The sequence below is a fragment of the Salmo salar genome, chromosome ssa13 (genome assembly GCF_905237065.1).
Source record: "Salmo salar chromosome ssa13, Ssal_v3.1, whole genome shotgun sequence".
Taxonomy (NCBI): domain Eukaryota; kingdom Metazoa; phylum Chordata; class Actinopteri; order Salmoniformes; family Salmonidae; genus Salmo; species Salmo salar.
Window position 1 is genome coordinate 93,471,587 of NC_059454.1, and position 20,216 is coordinate 93,491,802.

The 20,216-nt window shown below is 42.0% G+C and overlaps 1 protein-coding gene across 4 annotated transcripts in view; it reads right to left on the bottom strand.

Annotated features, from left to right (window-relative positions):
* Nucleotides 1-20,216, bottom strand: part of LOC106568173 (nipped-B-like protein B) — a 74,886-nt gene that overhangs the window by 33,506 nt on the left and 21,164 nt on the right. For 3 of the 4 annotated variants that reach the window (XM_014138270.2, XM_014138269.2, XM_014138268.2), the window contains exons 5-11: nt 5,333-5,444; nt 5,046-5,200; nt 4,688-4,777; nt 4,145-4,290; nt 2,467-2,557; nt 1,774-2,301; nt 346-1,632 (exon numbers count right to left, since the gene is read on the bottom strand). In XM_014138270.2, coding sequence (XP_013993745.1) covers nt 346-1,632; nt 1,774-2,301; nt 2,467-2,557; nt 4,145-4,290; nt 4,688-4,777; nt 5,046-5,200; nt 5,333-5,444 — 2,409 coding nt within the window. The remainder of the gene's footprint in view (nt 1-345; nt 1,633-1,773; nt 2,302-2,466; nt 2,558-4,144; nt 4,291-4,687; nt 4,778-5,045; nt 5,201-5,332; nt 5,445-20,216) is intronic. The other variant, XM_014138271.2, reaches the window with a different exon arrangement.

Consider the following 20,216-nt stretch of genomic DNA (forward strand, 5'->3'; position numbering starts at 1 on the left):
TCATCTATTAGCCCTTGTACGAAAGGGCTAATTACACTAACAATGACACATTATGTGCCACAACTAAAACCAATAGTGTCTTGTATTCAGGATCATTAGCAAGGCCTCATAACCATAGCAAATAAACCCCGCAAAAAATCGGAATCCTTTCAAGGAGAGTAAAATACAGAACCTTATTCTGTGCTGCTAGTGGATCAATGTGCAAAGTAATTAGAACTCTCAAAGTTCTCAAAGCAATAAATCAAAAACACATGTCAACACAGGTTACCATAGCTAAACCTTAAGTTCACCCAAACAACAAGCTGACCCAGTCTGTCATGCAGACAGCAGGATGTCTCCTCTTACCTTTCTCAGAGATCCAATGAGAGGTTCTGCTCTTGGAGGACTTGGAGCTGCGTGCGCTTCTATCTTTCCTCTCCCTGATGATTTTCTGCACCTCGTCGATGCTGAGTTTCTGCAGCACCACAACCGGTTTGGCTGCTGTCTTCATCTTCTCTACCAGCCCCAGTCGCTCCAGCTTGACCCGGGGCTCCTTCCAGCCCTCCACTACAGAACCCAGACCAGGCTTCCTCATCTCAGCTGCCAACACATGCCCATCCTTATCCCGCTTCACTTTGGGAATCACAAAGTTCTTAAAGCCTCCAGACTTTACGCCCCCCAGCAGGTAAGCAGGGAACTCCTGCTTGTTTTCAACAGGTTGCTGCTTAGAGTCCTGTCGGTTCCTGCTGCCGTCCCCACTCCTCCTCTCCTCCCCGCTCCTCCTCTCCTCTTTATTGGGGGATTTGAGGTTGGGGCCTGGCCGGTCAGTTCTCTGGCGCCCACTGTGGTCCACCCCCCCTCGGCCTTCCTGCTTAACCCGCGGGCTCTCTGGCCTGGAGCGCTGCTCTGGAGATCTTCGGTCCCGTGGATCCCCTGCCTCTGTCCTGTGTTTCCTCTCCCTGTCTTTATCCCCCCGCTCCCTGTCTCTGTCCCGTCCATGTTTGGAGTCATGTTCCCCCCTGCTGGATTTGCTGGGGGTCTCTGGCCTGCGGATGCGGGATGGGTCACTGTCCCGGGACCTGTCCTCCCTGTGACCAGAGTCTGAGCGACCCTCGTGCCGTTGTCGTGGCTTGTCAGGCATCCTGGCGTCAGGGCGGGCCTTGCTGATGTCAGGTTTGCCATCGTGTCGATGTTTGGACGAGTCTCGTCTGTTTTCGTGCTTGTGTTTGGGGGTCTCTGGGCGGACGTCGGGGCCCAGCTTCTTGGGGGTGTCGGCACGCTGCTTGATGACCTCTGGCCGGACGTCTGCAGTCTGTAGTGTGTCTCCTTCTGTCTTGGAGTTTAGCCGCAGGACTCCAGTGGAGTCGGGGCCGTCCCCAGGACACAGGCGTTCCTCAGGCCAGCTCCTCAGGGCAGGGGTGTGGGTGCCTATGTTTACCTCTGGCTGCCCGTCAGCTCTACCTGCTTGCTGCAGGTCGATGCTGACCATTAGGGCAGGCCGGCTCGCACCATTACTGGCAGCACTAGCCTCCTGGGGTGCCAGCTTGCTGCCAGCATTGCCCCCTCCCACGCCAGGTTGAGTTGCCCCCGCTGTACCTCCAGCTCCAGGCTCTTGGGGATACGAGTCCTGCTTCCGCTTCTTCAGTGGCTTGTCTGCAGTGAGGAAACCATTGCTCAGAAAAGATCCTGACACATTACTTATTTTTATCAGCAAGTTATTTCTCCTATTTCTCAGCACACTATAAAATATTTTTTAGGATAGATTTTTAAGTGCAACATTGATTGTAAACTCACCTTTATCCTGAACCTCTTTGGAGCAGCGCTCCCTTTCTATGAGCGTCTCCCGTTCTATCCTCTCGATCTCAGCGAGCGCGTCCATCTCAGCATCGTCGTAAACAGCTCCGCTGATCACCCCTCCAGCCTGCTTAGTGTTCTGGAGCACAGGGACCTGCTGGTAGCCTGACTGCTCCCCCTGGCCTGGCCCTAACCTGTGGGCAGGGTCCTGCTGCGTCCGGGAGAACTGCAGGCTGTTGTAGGCCAGGTCAGTGTCCTGGTCCTCTGCCCCAGGTAGGAGCTCTCCGGACTGGTCCATCTCAGTGGACTTCACCCGGGACAGTTTGAGGGTCAGCTTGGTAGAGTCTTTAGAGGGAGAGCTGACGATATCGTACATAGCAGCTTTATCCAACTGCTCCTTCTCCTCTTTAGTTAGCTTCTTCTGCTTCTTCTTGCAGTCAGGAGAGTCCAGGAGGAGGTCGGGAGCGCTGTCACGGGGGGAAGCGTAAGGGTGTGGGGAGTGAAGGATGAGGCTAGGTCGTAACCCTGCTGAAACAAAAAAAAATTATACAAATAAATTGTGTGTGTGTGGTTTTTTACAAATATGAACACTGATCGATTCAGACATAAACATTTGACATAGAATAAGTAGATTGACTCATGATTTCCAGACCACAGTATGATTATGCATATTAGCGGTCTCGGTTGGTATACCTTTTGGTGTCCCTTCGCTGCCAGCAGGGGAACAAACAGACTGGGGCGAGCGGAGTGGGAAGGAGGCATTTCTCATGGAAGGATCACTCTCCTGGGAAAAATATGAATCAGATATTCATTATCAGTCAAAACACACCTACACACCTACTCATTCAAGAGTTGTTCTTTATTTTGAATATGTTCAACATTGTAGAATAATGGTGAAGACATCAAAACTATGAAATAACACATGTGGAATCAAGTAGTAACCAAAAAAGTGTTAAACAAATCAAAATATATTTTATATTTGAAATTCTTTAAAGTAGCCACCCTTTGCCTTAACAGCTTTGCACACTCCTGGCATTCTTTCAACCAGCTTCATGAGGTAGTCACCTGGAATGCATTTCAATTAACAGGTGTGCCTTGTTAAAAGTTAATTTGTGGAATTTCTTTCCTTCTTAATGCGTTTGAGCCAATCAGTTGTGTTGTGACATGGTAGGGGTGGTATACAGAAGATAGCCCTATTTGGTAAAAGATCAAAGTCCATATTATGGAAAGAACAGCTCAAATAAGCAAAGAGAAATGACAGTCCATCATTACTTTAAGACATGAAGATCAGTCAATGCAGAACATTTCAAGAACTTCGAAAGTTTCTTCAAGTGCAGTCGCAAAAACCATCCGGCGCTATAATGAAACTGTCTCTCATGAGGACCGCCACAGGAATGGAAGACCCAGAGTTGCCTCTGCTGCAGAGGACAAGTTCATTAGAGTTAACTGCACCTCAGATTGCAGCCCAAATAAATGCTTCACAAAGTTTATTAACAGACACATCTCAACATCAACTGTACAGAGGAGACTGCGTGAATCAGGCCTTCATGGTCGAATTGCTGAAAAAAAAAAAAAAACACTACTAAAGGACGCCAATAACAAGAGACTTGCTTGGGCCAAGAAACACGAGCAATGGACATTAGACCGGTGGAAATCTGTCCTTTGGTCTGATGAGTCCAAATTCAAGATTTTTGGTTCTAACCGCCGTGTCTTCGTGAGACGCAGAATAGGTGAACGGATGATCTCCACATGTGTGGTTCCCACTGTGAAGCATGGCTGTTTAAGGGCTATTTGACCAAGAAGGAGAGTGATGGAGTACCGCATCAGGTGACCTGGCCGCCACAATTACCCGGCCTCAACCCAATTGAGATGGTTTGGGTTGGACCACAGAGTGAAGGAAAAGCAGCCAACAAGTGCTCAGCATATGTGGGAACTCCTTCAAGACTGCTGGAAAAGCATTCCTCATGAAGCTGGTTGAGAGAATGCCAAGAGTTTGCAAAGCTGTCATCAAGGCAAAGGGTGGCTACTTTGAAGAATCTCAAATATAAAATATATTTTGATTTGTTTAACACTTTTTTGGCTACTACATGATTCCATTTGTGTTATTTCATAGTTTTGATGTCTTCACTATTATTCTACAATGTCGAAAATAGTACAAATAAAGAAAACCCCTTGAATAAGTAGGTGAGTCTAAACTTTTGACTGGTACTGTATATAACTAAAGCAACAAGGGTGGATACAACTCCACACAACAAATACATTCAGGCAGTGTACCAGCAATGAGGATCAAAGAGAGGAAATTGTATTTCATGTCAAAATGGTATCTTTGCTCGGTAGTTTCATCTTGGTATGAATCCTTTCTCATGTTTACCTCATTCCCTAGTCTGTGGACTATGTTCATGTAGTCTTCGTTGGAGCCATGTCTGGCATTGTGATTGGCTGAGTTGCTTGAAATTTGCCCGGAGACCTTGTTGTCGTGGATGTTCCGCATGCCACCAGGAACCATGGGGCTGGCAACTGAACAGACACCAAAATAAATCGCAAATACAATCAATCAACCTTCATTCAATTACCTTGCAGCTACGCAAAACCCATACTAAACACTGGTTCACCTGTTAATCATCTTATTCAACAGGTAGAATGAATGCAGATAAACAAGAAATATAACACCAAAGAAAGGAGACCTGAAAAATTATGCCTGTCTACAGGAATCTTGCAGCGAGCAAGTGTACATTGCTAACCAACACGCCATCCTCTATTGTTATAAATACAGTTTGCAATTGGATAGACAGGGCATGGATATTTTGTGATGCAAATAATGCGTCACAGAGACACAAGCCGATGGGTCACAGCTTGGAAGTGATGGGGCCGGAGAGTGGATGTTTGATATGATGTCCCCAGGGTTTTCCCATACCTAAGGTTGGGGTGGAGGGGTTCTGGTGGGGGGAGGCCTGCGGCTGGGTCTGCACCTCTAGGCAGGGCTGCACAGGCCTCTGGGGGCTTCCTGAATAAGAGGGTGCAAGTGAAAGGAGAGGGGAAGAATGAAGCTCAACGCCCACAGAACAGCAACACAACACACCAGGGTTAAACTGCGTTGGTTTATAATGCATTGAGCACTTCTGTCCATATGTACAAATTCTACAGGGTCTTCAGCAAAGAATCAACATCATGACATGCATAATAGTTAGTTACAGTATGGTTATTTGAGAATTAGTTGGTAGGTTCCCCATTATGCATTATGCTCCTATACAAAAGCAGAAGTGCAGTCCCACCTTGCTGGATCTGTTGGTGCTGAGAGTAGCTAGGTGGGTGAGGGTACTGCTGCATGTAAGCAGCAGGGCTTTGGGGGGCATAGGGGCTGGGCACAGGGCTGTTCTGCTGGGGCGTGAACCTGGCATCCGACCCCATCTGTGGAGGGGCAAAGCGACTGTAGAGAAAGAGGATGAGAAGAACATGTCAATTCCAAGGGAAGCTGAGAAACTGAGAGAATTATTGAATGAACTAGCAGAGGACTCACTGTAACATTACAGAAAATTGAACAAGCAATTTATTGTCATACCTAGAAGGGCTGTGTGAGATAGTGGTTTGCTGGTAGTTTGTCGATGCCGGACTCCCATGCATGGAGTTCTGGGACATCTTGTACTGCGGCATCATTGGCTGCTGCATTATATCTATCAGATGAAAATAAGAGATGTGGTTAAAGAGGAGTAGAGAAGGCCAGTGCACAGCACCAATACTGAGGGGCAATTCCATGGTAACAGAGGGACACAGACTCAGATTCTTCACACAAAATGTATGTCAAATAAAAAACAATTATTGCAAAATTAAACACTCCGTGGGAGTCCAGCACAAACTGTCATTCTGTTACCAAACTTTGCATTTGCACTGTTCAAGTAAATGTTTGCGGAAATTGTTAAAAGTAGTCCTTGTTGGGGCCGGGTGGTAAACCATATTTGATGCACGGACCAGTTTGGATTTTTACTTTACCTTACATAACGGTATTTCAACGTTTGGTTTGCTAAATGTAATAATTGAGTGATGAAACTCGAACAATGATGGCAATCATCCGTTCTTACCGCCAGTAAGAGACTGCTAACAGCGGAGAACTGTTAACTTCCCAGCAAGAGCTTCTGGAGCGCATATTAGGTACTTTTTTTTGCCATGAATCATGCTTGTGGAGCAGTGCAGGAGCCGAAATAGTGCACATGTACTTTTTTGCCGTGAAACTTGGCTGTGAGGCAATGTGGGTGCTAAAAGAACACTAGAAATCTGCACACTGCTACTTGTGGCGAAAGTAAGAACTGCCATTAAATGCATTGAAAATACATGGTCATAAATCAGGTTTCCATCCAACCATTTCATGTGGATGAATTACCTGACACATGAAAAAAGTAATGACTGGGCTGATGGACACAGGATATGCCTGTACAATTTTATAAATGCCAACAGACAATTACTTTGTTCGACATGGTGGGATCTTTTTGTGTCTGTAAAATTAATAATGCGAAAAATACTGGTGGAAACGCCTTTCTGCAGAAAATATTCATATAATAACCATAATATCGAAGTAAACTTGGTCCTTCCACTACAACTCGGTAAACCATGCAGTTTATAGGCTACAGATGAAATAAGTTGTGATGAACTTCACAGGGTGGTGAAAGTACACATGAGCTTGATGCTCCCTTCCAATAAATATCTTACTCTGGTGACATGATGATGCTTGGCTGCCGTTTGACAAATAAAACAAATTATTGCTCTTATCCATAACAATCTCATAATGCAGGTAGCCTACCCGCACTGCATGCGCGAGCCGTTGGCTAGAGCGCATGTGCCAAGACCAGAGTGGGCATGTTTGCTATATAATGCAACAGTTTGTGACAAAACCATCAGTAGAGTTGAAAATGCAATGGAAACCCATTTAACTTGTATTGTTCCATTCGGCACATGGGAATTTAACCTCAAACGTTATTTTTATGTGCACTACGTCATCATGCACAGAAAATGCACATATTGTTTTATGCAGATTTTAGAATATTCGCATAGAAATCTGTCGCAAATTGGATGGAAACCTTGTTATAGAGAAGAATAGTTATTCTGATAAAGGAAAAAAAAAGGTTGAAAAAAGGAATACATAAACAAAACAGATGTGGCACAGTGTGGAAATGATAACAATTGAGTGCAGGAAACGCAGTGATTTATAAAAATGCTGCAAATAATTTTCGGTTGAAGTTTGATTGAACAGTATAAACAGAAGAGAATTAAAACCACTTAATATATCTATTTTTTAAATCCACCCTATGGTCATGTACTACTCATGAAGCATATTTATAACTTATATTATTCAAAAACATTAAAATACCTTAAAATTTGACAAATATTGTGATATATTTTGGCCATATCGCCCAACCCCAGCCCTTGTGCTTAGAGTAGTATGGTTTGTTTAACTTTGCAATCACTGGTTTTTGTTTGACATACATTTTAAAGCGAAAAATCTGACTATCAGCGTCACTCCGCCAGCATGGAATTGCCCTGAGGAAACCTCCAGAACAAGACAGAGAAGTGTCCTATTTATATCAGTGGGAGATAGAACACCTTACTCAAAACTATTAGGTAGGGATGTACATATTTCCTTTTCAAGATGATTTGATACGTACCGTTGAAGTCGGAAGATTACATATACCTTAGCCAAATACATTTAAACTCAGTTTTTCACAATTCCTGACATTTAATCCTAGTAAAAATTCCCTGTTTTAGGTCAGTTAGGATCACCACTTTATTTTAAGAATGTGAAATGTCATAAAAGTAGTAGAGAGAATTGTTTATTTCAGCGTTTATTTCTTTCATCACATTCCCAGTGAGTCAAAAGTTCACATACACTCAATTAGTATTTGGTAGCATTGCTTTAAATTGTTTAACTTGCGTCAAATGTTTCGGGTAGCCTTCCACAAGCTTCCCACAATAAGTTGTGTGAATTTTGGACCATTCCTCCTGACAGAGCTGGTGTAACTGAGTCGGGTTTGTAGGCTACCTTGCTCTCACACGCCTTTTCAGTTATGCCCACAAATTTTCTATAGGATTGAGGTCAGGGCTTTGTGATGGCCACTCCAATACCTTGACTTTGTTGTCCTTATGCCATTTTGCCACAACTTTGGAAGTATGCTTGGGGTCATTGTCCATTTTGAAGACCCATTTGCGACCAAGCTTTAACTTCGTGACTGATGTCTTGAGATGTTGCTTCAATATATCCACATCATTTTCCTCCTCATGATGCCATCTATTTTGTGAAGTGCACCAGTCCCTCCTGCAGCAAAGCACGCCCACAACATGATGCTGCCACTCCCGTGCTTCACGATTGGGATGGTGTTCTTAGGCTTGCAATCCTCCCCGATTTTTCCTCCAAACATAACGATGGTCATTATGGCCAAACAGTGCTATTTTTGTTTCATCAGACCAGAGGACATTTCTCCAAAAAGTACAATCTTTGTCCCCATGTGCAGTTGCAAACTGTAGTCTGGCTTTTTTTAATGGTGGTTTTGGAGCAGTGGCTCCTTCCTTGCTGAGCGGCCTTTCGGGTTATGTCATATAGGCCTTGTTTTACTGTGGATATAGAAGCTTTTGTACCGGTTTCCTCCAGCATCTTCACAAGGTCCTTTGCTGTTGTTCTGGGAATGATTTGCAGACAGAAGACAGAATGCGTCTCCTTCCTGAGCGGTATGATGGCTGTGTGGTCCCATGGTGTTTATACTTGCATACTATTATTTGTACAGATGAACGTGGTACCTTCAGGCGTTTGGAAATTGCTCCCAAGGATGAACCAGACTTGTGGAGTTCTACAATGTTTTCTCTGAGGTCTTTAACTTGTTAACTCTGAGGTCTTGGCTGATTTCTTTTGATTTTCCCATGATGTCAAGCAAAGAGGCACTGAGTTTGAAGGTAGGCCTTGAAATACATCCACGGGTACACCTCCAACTGACTCAAATTATGTCAATTAGCCTATCAGAAGCTTCTAAAGCCATAATATCGTTTTGTGGAATTTTCCAAGCTGTTTAAAGGCACAGCCAACTTAGTGTATGTAAACTTCTGACCCACTGGAATTGTGATACAGTGAATTATAAGTGAAATAATCTGTCTGTAAACAATTGTTGGAAAAATTGCTTGTGTCATGCACAAAGTAAATGTCTTAACCGACTTGCCAAAACTATTGTTTGTTAACAAGAAATTTGTGGAGTGGTTGAAAAACTAGTTTTAATGACTCCAACCTAAGTGTATGTAAACTTCCGACTTCAACTGTATCTAAATACATTACATCCCGACTAACAGGTTATTCCAGCAGCGACACTGCATGAGATCCTTTCTGATCCTCACTTAATTATCTGAGTGGTTTGTGCTCGAAGACTTCCAGTCTTTGCATTATGCTAATGCTAGTTAGCATTGGCTCACGAAACAACCTCTAACTTCCTTCGTACGAGAGGCAGAGACATAAAAATGGTCTCCACGAGTTCATCCGACTCTGGGGAAGTATTCCTTTAAGAGTTCAGCGGAATGCAGGAGGTTATAGTAACATAACAGTTTACAAGGAAGTACAATTAACATATTGCTTGATTCATTGTTGAGTACAACTGCACAGCATCAGCAGCACAGTGTCAGGCCATAGTTTGTGAGACATTTCACTAGAGAAGATACAAATGGCCTGGGTCATTCAGACAGAAGAGATGACAAAGGAGCGGCACCAAGTCTGTCATCATCATAACATACTTAGCTTGCCTAATCAAGGTCCTTAACCAAAAATCACACATACATAAAAATAACTTAAGAAAAACAGATCATGAGAGAGACAGTGATAAGCTATTTAAATTATCCCGATGATGACGAATGCAACAGAAGCTCGGGAACAGAGGTTATAAAACTAATATGCATGACAAACCATCTCAGACATGAGGTTCCAAGAAGCAGTAACACCTTCAGAGGATTCAGCCTGGCTCTGTATCCCAATCTCAGCACAGTACAGTACAGAGGGGATCCCTACAGGCTCAGTGTTTTCCATAAGTACATGGAGTAGCCATCCAAATCGAAAAAGTAGCCAGCCAGGGAGTTCCAAGCTGGGTCATTTGGGTGAATTATCCCTTTAACAATTTGGCCTGTCAATCAATCACTGTGGGTGGGATTGTCAGGGGAGGGAAAGGATGTTTGTGAGTCACAGAGTCGATAGGGTTTCAGATCTGTCAATCAATCACTATGGGAGGGACTTTGAGGGAAGGCTGTAGATAAGTAATCTAGTCAGAAAAACTAGTAGTCTACTCTTTCGATTTAATGTATTGTGGCAAAAACTAAATCTAGTCCACTCTGTTTTATTATCACCTGAAACAATTTATTTATCCTGTCTTGAATGAAAAGGTCATATGTCGCAATCTCCCCCAAAAAATGTGATCTGACGAGAGACAGGGTCTCCTCCATCTTGCGTTACAAACACTACACCTATCCTGGAAGGATACTGACCTCATCCCGTCAGTAAAGGATGACTGGTTGTTCTTTAAAAGTGCTTTCCTCACCATCATAAATAAGCATGCCCCATTCAAAAAATGTAGAACTAAGAATAGATATAGCCCTTGGTTCACTCCAGACTTGACTGCCCTTGACCAGCACAAAAACATCCTGTGGCGTACTGCATTAGCATCGAATAGCCCCCGCGATATGCAACTTTTCAGGGAAGTCAGGAACCAATATACACAGTCAGTTAGGAAAGCTAAGGCTAGCTTTTTCAAACAGAAATTTGCATCCTGGAGCATCAATTCCAAAAAGTTTTGGCACACCGTGAAGTCCATGGAGAATAAGAGCACCTCCTCCCAGCTGCCCATTGCACTGAGGCTAGGAAACACTGTCACCACCGATAAATCCACAATAATTGAGAATTTCAAAAAGCATTTTTCTACGGCTGACCATGCTTTCCACCTGGCTACCTCTAGTAGAGGTCGACCGATTATGATTTTTCAACGCCGATACCGATACCAATTATTGGAGGACAAAAAAAGACAATACCAATTAAATCGGCCGATTTTATATATATATATATATATATATATATATATATATATATATATATAAAAATCGGCCGATTTAATTGGTATTGACTTTTTTATATATTTGTAATAATGACAATTACAACAATACTGAATGAACACTTTAATTTTAACTTAATATAGCTGATAATTAAAATACATTTAGTCTCAAATAATGAAACATGTTCACTTTGGTTTAAATAATGCAGATGGAGAAGAAAGTAAAAGCGCAATATGTGCCATGTTTAAGTTAAGCTAATGTTTAAGTTCCTTGCTCAGAACATGAGAACATATGAAAGCTGATGGTTCCTTTTAACATATCTTCAATATTCCCAGTTAAGAAGTTTGAGGTTGTAGTTATTATAGGAATTATATGACTATTTCTCTCTATACCATTTGTATTTCATATACCTTTGACTATTGGATGTTCTTATAGGCACTTTAGTATTGCCAGCCTAATCTCGGGAGTTGATAGGCTTGAAGTCATAAACAGCGCTGTGCTTCAAGCACTGCGAAGAGCTGCTGGCAAATGCAGGAAAGTGCTGTTTGAATGAATGCTTACGAGCCTGCTGCTGCCCACCAGCGCTCAGTCAGACTGCTCTATCAAATATCAAATCATAGAACCGATCCGTATTTTATCGAACTGGTGGCAACCCTAAGTCTAAATATTGCTGTTACATTGCACAACCTTCAATATTATGTCATAATTATGTAAAATTCTGGCAAATTAATTACGGTCTTTGTTAGGAAGAAATGGTCTTCACACAGTTCGCAACGAGCCAGATGGCCCAAACTGCTGCATATACCCTGACGAGAATGTGCTTTTGTTAAATCATCACCCATTTGGCGAAGTAGGCTGTGATTCGATGATAAATTAACAGCCACCGCATTTTTTATTTCACCTTTATTTAACCAGGTAAGCTAGTTGAGAACCAGTTCTCATTTACAACTGCGACCTGGCCAAGATAAAGCAAAGCAGTGCGACAGAAGCAACACAGAGTTACACATGGAATAAACAAGCGTACAGTCAATAACAAAAATAAAATTAAGTCTATATACAGTGTGTGCAAATGGCATGAGGATGTATGTCAATAAATAGGCCATAGTAGCAAAGTAATTACAATTCAGCAGATAACACTGGAGTGATAGATGAGCAGATGATGGTGAGCAGATGATGGTGTGTAAGTAGTGATACTGGTGTGCAAAAGACCAGCAAAGTAAATAAAAACAATATGGGGATGAGGTAGGTAGATTGGGTGGGCTATTTACAGAAGGACTATGAACAGCTGCAGCGATCGGTTAGCTGCTCAGAGCTGATGTTTAAAGTTAGTGAGGGAAATGTAAATCTCCAGCTTCAGCAATTTTTGCAATTCGTTCCAGTCACTGGCAGCAGAGAACTGGAAGGAAAGGCGGCCAAAGGAGGTGTTGGCTTTGGGGATGACCAGTGAGATATACCTGCTGGAGCGCGTGCTACGGGGTGGGTGTTATTATTGTGACCAGTGAGCTGAGATAAGACGGAGCTTTACCTAGCATAGACTTATAGATGACCTGGAGCTTGTGGGTCTGGTGACGAATATGTAGCGAGGGCCAGCCGACTAGAGCATACAGGCCGCAGTGGTGGGTGGTATAAGGCGCTCTGGTAACAAAACGGATGGCACTGTGATAGACTGCGTTCAATTTGCTGAGAAGAGTATTGGAAGCTATTTTGTAGATGACATCGCTGAAGTCGAGGATCGGTAGGATAGTCAGTTTTACTAGGGTAAGTTTGGCGGCGTGAGTGAAGGAGGCTTTGTTGCGAAATAGAAAGCCGATTCTAGATTTGATTTTGGATTGGAGATGTTTGATGTGTCTGGAAGGAGAGTTTACAGTCTAGCCAGACACCTAGGTATTTGTAGTTGTCCACGTGTCCTAGGTCAGAAATGTCCAGAGTAGCGATGCTAGTCGGGCGGCGGGTGCGGGCAGCGAACGGTTGAAAAGCATGCATTTGGTTTTGCTAGCGTTTAAGAGCAGTTGGAGGCCACAGAAGGAGTGTTGTATGGCATTGAAGCTCATTTGGAGGTTAGTTAACACTAGAGGTCGACCGATTAATCGGAATGGCCGATTAATTAAGGCCGATTTCAAGTTTTCATAACAATCAGCAATCGGTATTTTTGGCAACCAATTTGCCGATTTTTTTATTTAATATATATATATATATATATATTTTTTTTACCTTTATTTAACTAGGCAAGTCAGTTAAAGAACACATTCTTATTTTCAATGACGGCCTAGGAACGGTGGGTTAACTCCCTTGTTCAGGGGCAGAATGACAGATTTTTACCTTGTCAGCTTGGGGATGCAACCTTACGTTAACTAGCCCAACGCTCTAACCACCTGCTTTACGTTGCCAAGGTAAGTTGCTAGCTAGCATTAAACTTATCTAATAAAAAAACAATCAATCAATCAATCATAAACACTAGTTAACTACACATGGTTGATGATATTACTAGTTTATCTAGCCTGTCCTGCTTTGCATATAATCGATGTGGTGCGCATTCGCGAAAAAGGACTGTCTTTGCTCCGACGTGTACCTAACCATAAACATCAATGTCTTTCTTAAAATCAATACACAAGTATATATTTTTAAACCTGCATATTTAGTTAATATTGCCTGCTAACCTTAATTTATTTTAACTAGGGAAAATGTGTCACTTCTCTTGCAAACAGAGTCAGGGTATATGCAGCAGTTTGGGCCGCCTGGCTTGTTGCGAACTCTGAAGACTATTTCTTCCTAACAAAGACAGCAGACTTCGCCAAACGGGGATGATTTAAAAAAAGCGCATCTGCGAAAAAAAGCACAATCATTGCACGACTGTACCTAACCATAAACATCAATGCCTTTCTTAAAATCAATACACAGAAGTATATATTTTTAAACCTGCATATTTAGCTAAAAGAAATCCAGGTTAGCAGGCAATATTAACCAGGTGAAATTGTGTCAGTTCTCTTGCGTTCGTTGCATGCAGAATCAGGGTATACAGAATCTGGCTCGTTGCGAACTAATTTGACAGAATTTTACGGAACTATAACATTGTAGGTTGTGCGATGTAACAGGAATATTTAGACATATGGATGCCACCCGTTAGATAAAATACGGAACGGTTCCGTATGTCACTGAAAGAATAATGTTTTCGAGATGATAGGTCATTAAAATGGTCAAATCCGGAAACTAAGGTTTATTATATTATAGTTAAGTCTATGATTTGATATTTGATAGAGCAGTCTGACTGAGCGGTGGTAGGCAGCAGCAGGCTAGTAATAGTCAAAGGTATATGGTTTAGAGAGAAATAGTCGACGCGTCATAATTCCTGTAATAACTTGCGGCTGAACTTGAAAGGGGTTCCTTCGTTATTTTACCGTTCATGTCTTCCATAGAGAATGTCTTGATCTACTTCAAATAAGGTCTGTGTTTTGTGCTTAACCTCTATGGGCTAGGTGGTACGCTTGCGTCCCACCTACTCAACAGCCAGTGTAATCCCGTGGCGCGATTTTCAAATACCTCAAAAATGCTAAAACTTCAATTTTTCAAACATATGACTATTTTACACCATTTTAAAGACAAGACTCTCGTTAATCTAACCACACTGTCCGATTTCAAAAAGGCTTTACAACGAAAGCAAAACATTAGATTATGTCAGCAGAGTACCCAGCCAGAAATAATCAGACACCCATTTTTCAAGCTAGCATATAATGTCACAAAAACCCAAACCACAGCTAAATGCAGCACTAACCTTTGATGATCTTCATCACATGACAACCCTAGGACATTATGTTATACAATACATGCATGTTTTGTTCAATCAAGTTCATATTTACATCAAAAAACAGCTTTTTACATTAGCATGTGACTAGCATGTGACTAGCATTCCGACCGAACACTGCCGGTGAATTTACTAAATTACTCACGATAAACGTTCACAGAAAACATAACAATTATTTTAAGAATTATAGATACAGAACTCCTCTATGCACTCGATATGTCCGATTTTAAAATAGCTTTTCGGTGAAAGCACATTTTGCAATATTCTAAGTAGATAGCCCGGCATCACAGGGCTAGCTATTTAGACACCCAGCAAGTTTAGCACTCACCAAAGTCAGATTTACTATAAGAAAAATGTTATTACCTTTGCTGTTCTTCGTCAGAATGCACTCCCAGGACTTCTACTTCAATAACAAATGTTGGTTTGATCCCAAATAATCCATTGTTATATCCAAATAGCGGCGTTTTGTTCGTGCGTTCAAGACACTATCCGAAAGGGTAAATAAGGGTGACGAGCATGGCGCATTTCGTGACAAAAAAATTCTAAATATTCCATTACCGTACTTCGAAGCATGTCAACCGCTGTTTAAAATCAATTTTTATGCCATTTTTCTCGTAAAAAAGCGATAATATTCCGACCGGGAAAGCGTGTATACGTACAAAGAGAGAGAAAATAAAAACATCTCGTGCCCTCGTGCACGAGCCTGAGTCTCAGAGTACTCTGACCAGCCACTATCCAAACGCGATAATGTGTTTCAGCCTGGGGCTGCCTCGATATCATTCAGCTTTTTCCCGGGCACTGAGAGCCTATGGGAGCCGTAGGAAGTGTCACGTTACAGCAAAGATCCTCAGTCTTCAATAAAATGAGCCAAGATGAACAACAACTTGTCAGACAGGCCACTTCCTGTTCAGAATCTTGTCAGGTTTTTGCCTGCCATATGAGTTCTGTTATACTCACAGACACCATTCAAACAGTTTTAGAAACTTTAGGGTGTTTTCTATCCAAGGCCAATAATTATATGCATATTCTAGTTACTGGGCAGGAGTAGTAACCAGATTAAATCGGGTACGTTTTTTATCCGGCCGTGTCAATACTGCCCCCTAGCCCTAACAGGTTAAACCGCCTCGGCGTTTTGATACCCGTGTAAATCTCACTAGGTAACGTTTGTCAACATATTTTCATAAATCCACTCTACAAAAAAATATATCTTCGCTTACATTGATCAGAGTTATATCCTATGGATATCTACACTGTTTTAAATTGGCAAGGTGGTGTAAGCCTAAACCAAACACAGACCTTATTTTAAGTTGATCTAAAAATATCCTATGGAATAAATGAAGGAACCGCTTTTCAGATTTTGCTAGAAGGTGTCATGGGAATTATGACTCGCACTTTGGTAGTCAATTCTTACCATGCCCATTATTAAAATAGGATTTCCTGCATATAGAAATTACAGTTTTTGTTTTCAGCATTCATCACAGGTAACTTAAACTCTATTTTTATTATTCAAACAGTTGAGACTATTTGTCTCCTAAGCAGACTCTTCAGTATCGTTGTCACTTCAGAGCTCTGTGTGTGTGTGTGTGTGTGTGTGTGTGTGTGTGTGTGTGTGTGTGTGTGTGTGTGTGTGTGTGTGTGTGTATATACACATAGCAAAAATAAATCACAATAATCGGCCGATTAATCGGCATCTTTGGCCCTCCAATAATCGGTATCGGCGTTGAAAAACCATAAATCGGTCGACCTCTAGTTAACACAGTGTCCAAAGAAGGGCCAGATGTATACAGAATGGTGTCGTCTGCGTAGAGGTGGATCAGGGAATCACCAGCAGCAAGAGCGACATCGTTGATATATACAGAGAAAAGAGTCGGCCCGAGAATTGAACCCTGTGGGACCCCCATAGAGACTGCCAGAGGTCCGGACAACAGGCCCTCCGATTTTACACACTGAACTCTGTCTGCGAAGTAGTTGGTGAACCAGGCGAGGCAGTCATTTGAGAAACCAAGGCTATTGAGTCTGCAATAAGAATACGGTGATTGACAGAGTCGAAAGCCTTGGCCAGGTCGATGAAGACGGCTGCACAGTACTGTCTTTTATCGATGGTGGTTATGATATCGTTTAGTACCTTGAGCATGGCTGAGGTGCACCCGTGACCATCTCAAATGTTCCTCTGTTAATTTTGTCAAGATAAACTTTTTTATTTCAGAAAGAAGGTCTCTGTTGTGTTTCTTTATATAGCTGCAGCACTCAACCTTAAATTGCATCCTGTATACTATCATAATTTTACCAATACGTTATTGAGCTAATTTATGGGAATGGAAATTATATTTCAGAGGGTTTATTATTATTTTTTTATTAAGTCACTAGAACCAAGATTTTCAGTACTTAAACATTTTTTTTGAGGGGGACCCCCCCGACCCCTGCTAACTTTCCCCACACAGCTAACACATTTTCCAGAGGAAACATTGGTTTGGAAGAAAGATGAACAGAGAAAAGGACAGAGAGATCCTTGATGAAAACCTGCTCCAGAGTGCTCAAGACCTCAGAATGGGGCGAAGGTTCACCTTCCAACAGGACAATGACCCTAAGCACACAGCCAAGACAACACAGGAGTGGCTTCAGGACAAGTCTCTGAATGTCCTTGAGTGGTCCAGCCAGAGCCCAGACTTGAACCCAATCGAACATCTTGGAGAGACCTGAAAATAGCTGTGCAGCAATGCTCCCCATCCAACCTGACAGAGCTTGAGAGGATCTGCAGAGAAGAATGGGAGAAACTCCCCAAATATAGGTGTGCCAAGCTTATAGCGTCATACCCAAGAAGACTCAAGGATTTAATCACTGCCACATGTGCTTCAACAAAGTACTGAGTAAAGAGTCTGAATAATTATGTAAATGTGATATTTCTGTTTTTTTTATTTAATACATTTGCTAAAATTTCTAAAAAAATGTTTTTGCTTTGCCATTATGGGGTATTGTGTGTTGATTGATGATGGAAAAAAATGTTTTTAATCCATTTTAGAATAAGGCTATAACTTAACAAAATGTGGAAAAGGTCAAGGGGTCAGAATACTTTCCGAATGCACTGTAGGTCCCTCTCCTCACAAGGAACAAATTTGCATCTGGGACCCATAATTTTGAATTTTATGAAAAACACTTAAAATGCTACACTTCTGGCACTGAATGACCGATTTGCACAAAACTTGATATGTGGCATCTATGGCCAAAGGTTTCGCTCTCTGTCAACGCAATATTTTCTAAAACAATATGGCTGCTATTGACCAATAAACATTCATGTGGTCTAACACATAAATCAGTCAAAGATATTTGTATTGTAACCAAGTTGCAAACACTGTCAAGACCCAACATATGCAAGAACAATCATATCGACCACACGGTGGCGATATAATGGTACATGTTTATATCTCTTGATCTGTTTAACTCAGAGTGATTACATTTGGCACACATACTCAGGCATGAGTGTAGCTAACCCACACAATATCTCAGACAACACTGGCTCGACTTTGACAACACTTGGGTAAACGATGAGTCTTGCCAAAGAGATCGTGCATTTAAAAAAATTCCACTAAATGGCCCGAGGGGGCGGGCTTAATAATTTGTGGGGAACAACATGTTTACTGTTGCCTTGTTAATTTATGAAGTGGAAAAGGTGGCTGGCTGACAATGAGTCTTATCGACAGCCGGCGCTTATGGAAAACACTGCTAGCACCAGCCACAACTGTCTGTGCATACACAATTCCCCCCCAACACCAGCAACCAGTGCAGCCACCACTATTCTCCCATAGCACCAGCAACAAGACACCAGTTTGTCACCAGATTCTCTCTAGCTCTCAGGACCACTGGTATCGCTGTCTGAAATCGCTTCTTGCACTGTCCAATAGGGTTGGGCAATATTACAACAGAATCGTAAATCAAGGATGCTTGACAGCCATCGTCGATGGTGACGACATTGTGATGTGACAGATGATAGTTTAGCCTATTTGATGTTGACTGATACCGTGCAGTAAAGCTAGCACGTTAGGGCATCGCAGAGCCAGACGACATACCATATGGCCTATTTCTATTTGCCATAGCCTATTTCAAATGGTTCTTTCTCCATTCGGATTGTTTTATACTGTTCAATTCAACTTCAACCTAAAATAAATTCCTGCATTTCCATCAATTTCTGCATTTCCACACTGCCATGATATGGCCAAAAATACTAGGCCTTATTTTAACCGAATATTGCGATTTAGATCAAAACACTTGGGTGAACTTTTGGAATCATGGAAATAGAATGTTTATTATAATTCTATCGTTAGAATATAAATAATAGTGGGCACTTTGAATACAGTGTTGTTTGACATGACAACGAATGAAAATGCCATGGACAAGTTATTGTGACCGGGTAAGAACCAGTGATGTTCAGTGTTTCCTAGGGGACCCTATAATCTTTGGCTACATTAAATATTTATTCATATAGCCAACATATTCATGCTTTGCCTTTCCTCTTTGATTTAGAAGATACTGTTGCACAAACAACATGCTGATTTAAGCCTCCACCAGTACTGGTATCAAATGCTGTATTAGCTAGCTACGTTTGCTCTGACTCGGTACTTTTTGCCAGCTAACTAGCGATTAGCATTAGTGGCTAACACGATTTAGCTTAACTTGCTAAGAAAATACAAACGAGCTGTTTGCAGATGTGAGAAACACAAACTAATATTGTTATTATAAAACGTTTGTGGATTTATGTTAAGATCAAAGTGGAAACATCGTTGTCATCAACATTGTTGCATGTGCTGCATTGACCATGCAGACTGAACGAAAGTGTCTCGTGGTCAAGCAACAACAAACGCAATCCTTGAGTGACAGGGGGTGGGACTAGGTCTGTGTGGAAAGCGGCATGGAGAGAGAGGGGAGGGATGACTCAAGTAGCGGAGTAAACTACAAAAATGGACGTTACACACGGCGTATCACATTTAACAAACCAAACTGTCAAATACCGTTATAGAAGGTAAAGTAAAAACTCAAACCGGTCCGTGCATAAATACCGGTATATGGTAAAATAATGTATACCGCCCAGCCCTACTCCGAATTAAGATTCAAAGATGTCTGCAGAAAGAATGGGGTTAGCTATGACATGACACCTTTTATTCAACTACAGTAAGTGAAGTGGATTTACACATTAGTCCCGTGTGGCTCAGTTGGTAGAGCATGGTGTTTGCAACACCAGGGTTGTGGGTTCGATTCCCAAGGGGGACTAGTACGGAGAAAAAGGAAAAAAAAATGTTTAATGAAATGTATGCATTCACTACTGTAAGTCACTCTGGATAAGAGCGTCTGCTAAATGACTAAAATGTAATGTAAAATGTACACCCAGTAACGGAATAACAGTACATCATGGGTCTAAACACTAAACAGAAAGGCATATGAATGCTACTCATGTTCCACAAGTTTGGACATCAGAGCAGAGTACTGTAGAGCAGCGATTCTCAACTGATGGGTCGCGACCGAGGTCTTGAATGGATCGAGGGTGTCCGAGTAAAGAAATAAATATACATATATAGGCATAGAGAGAGCGGGGGAG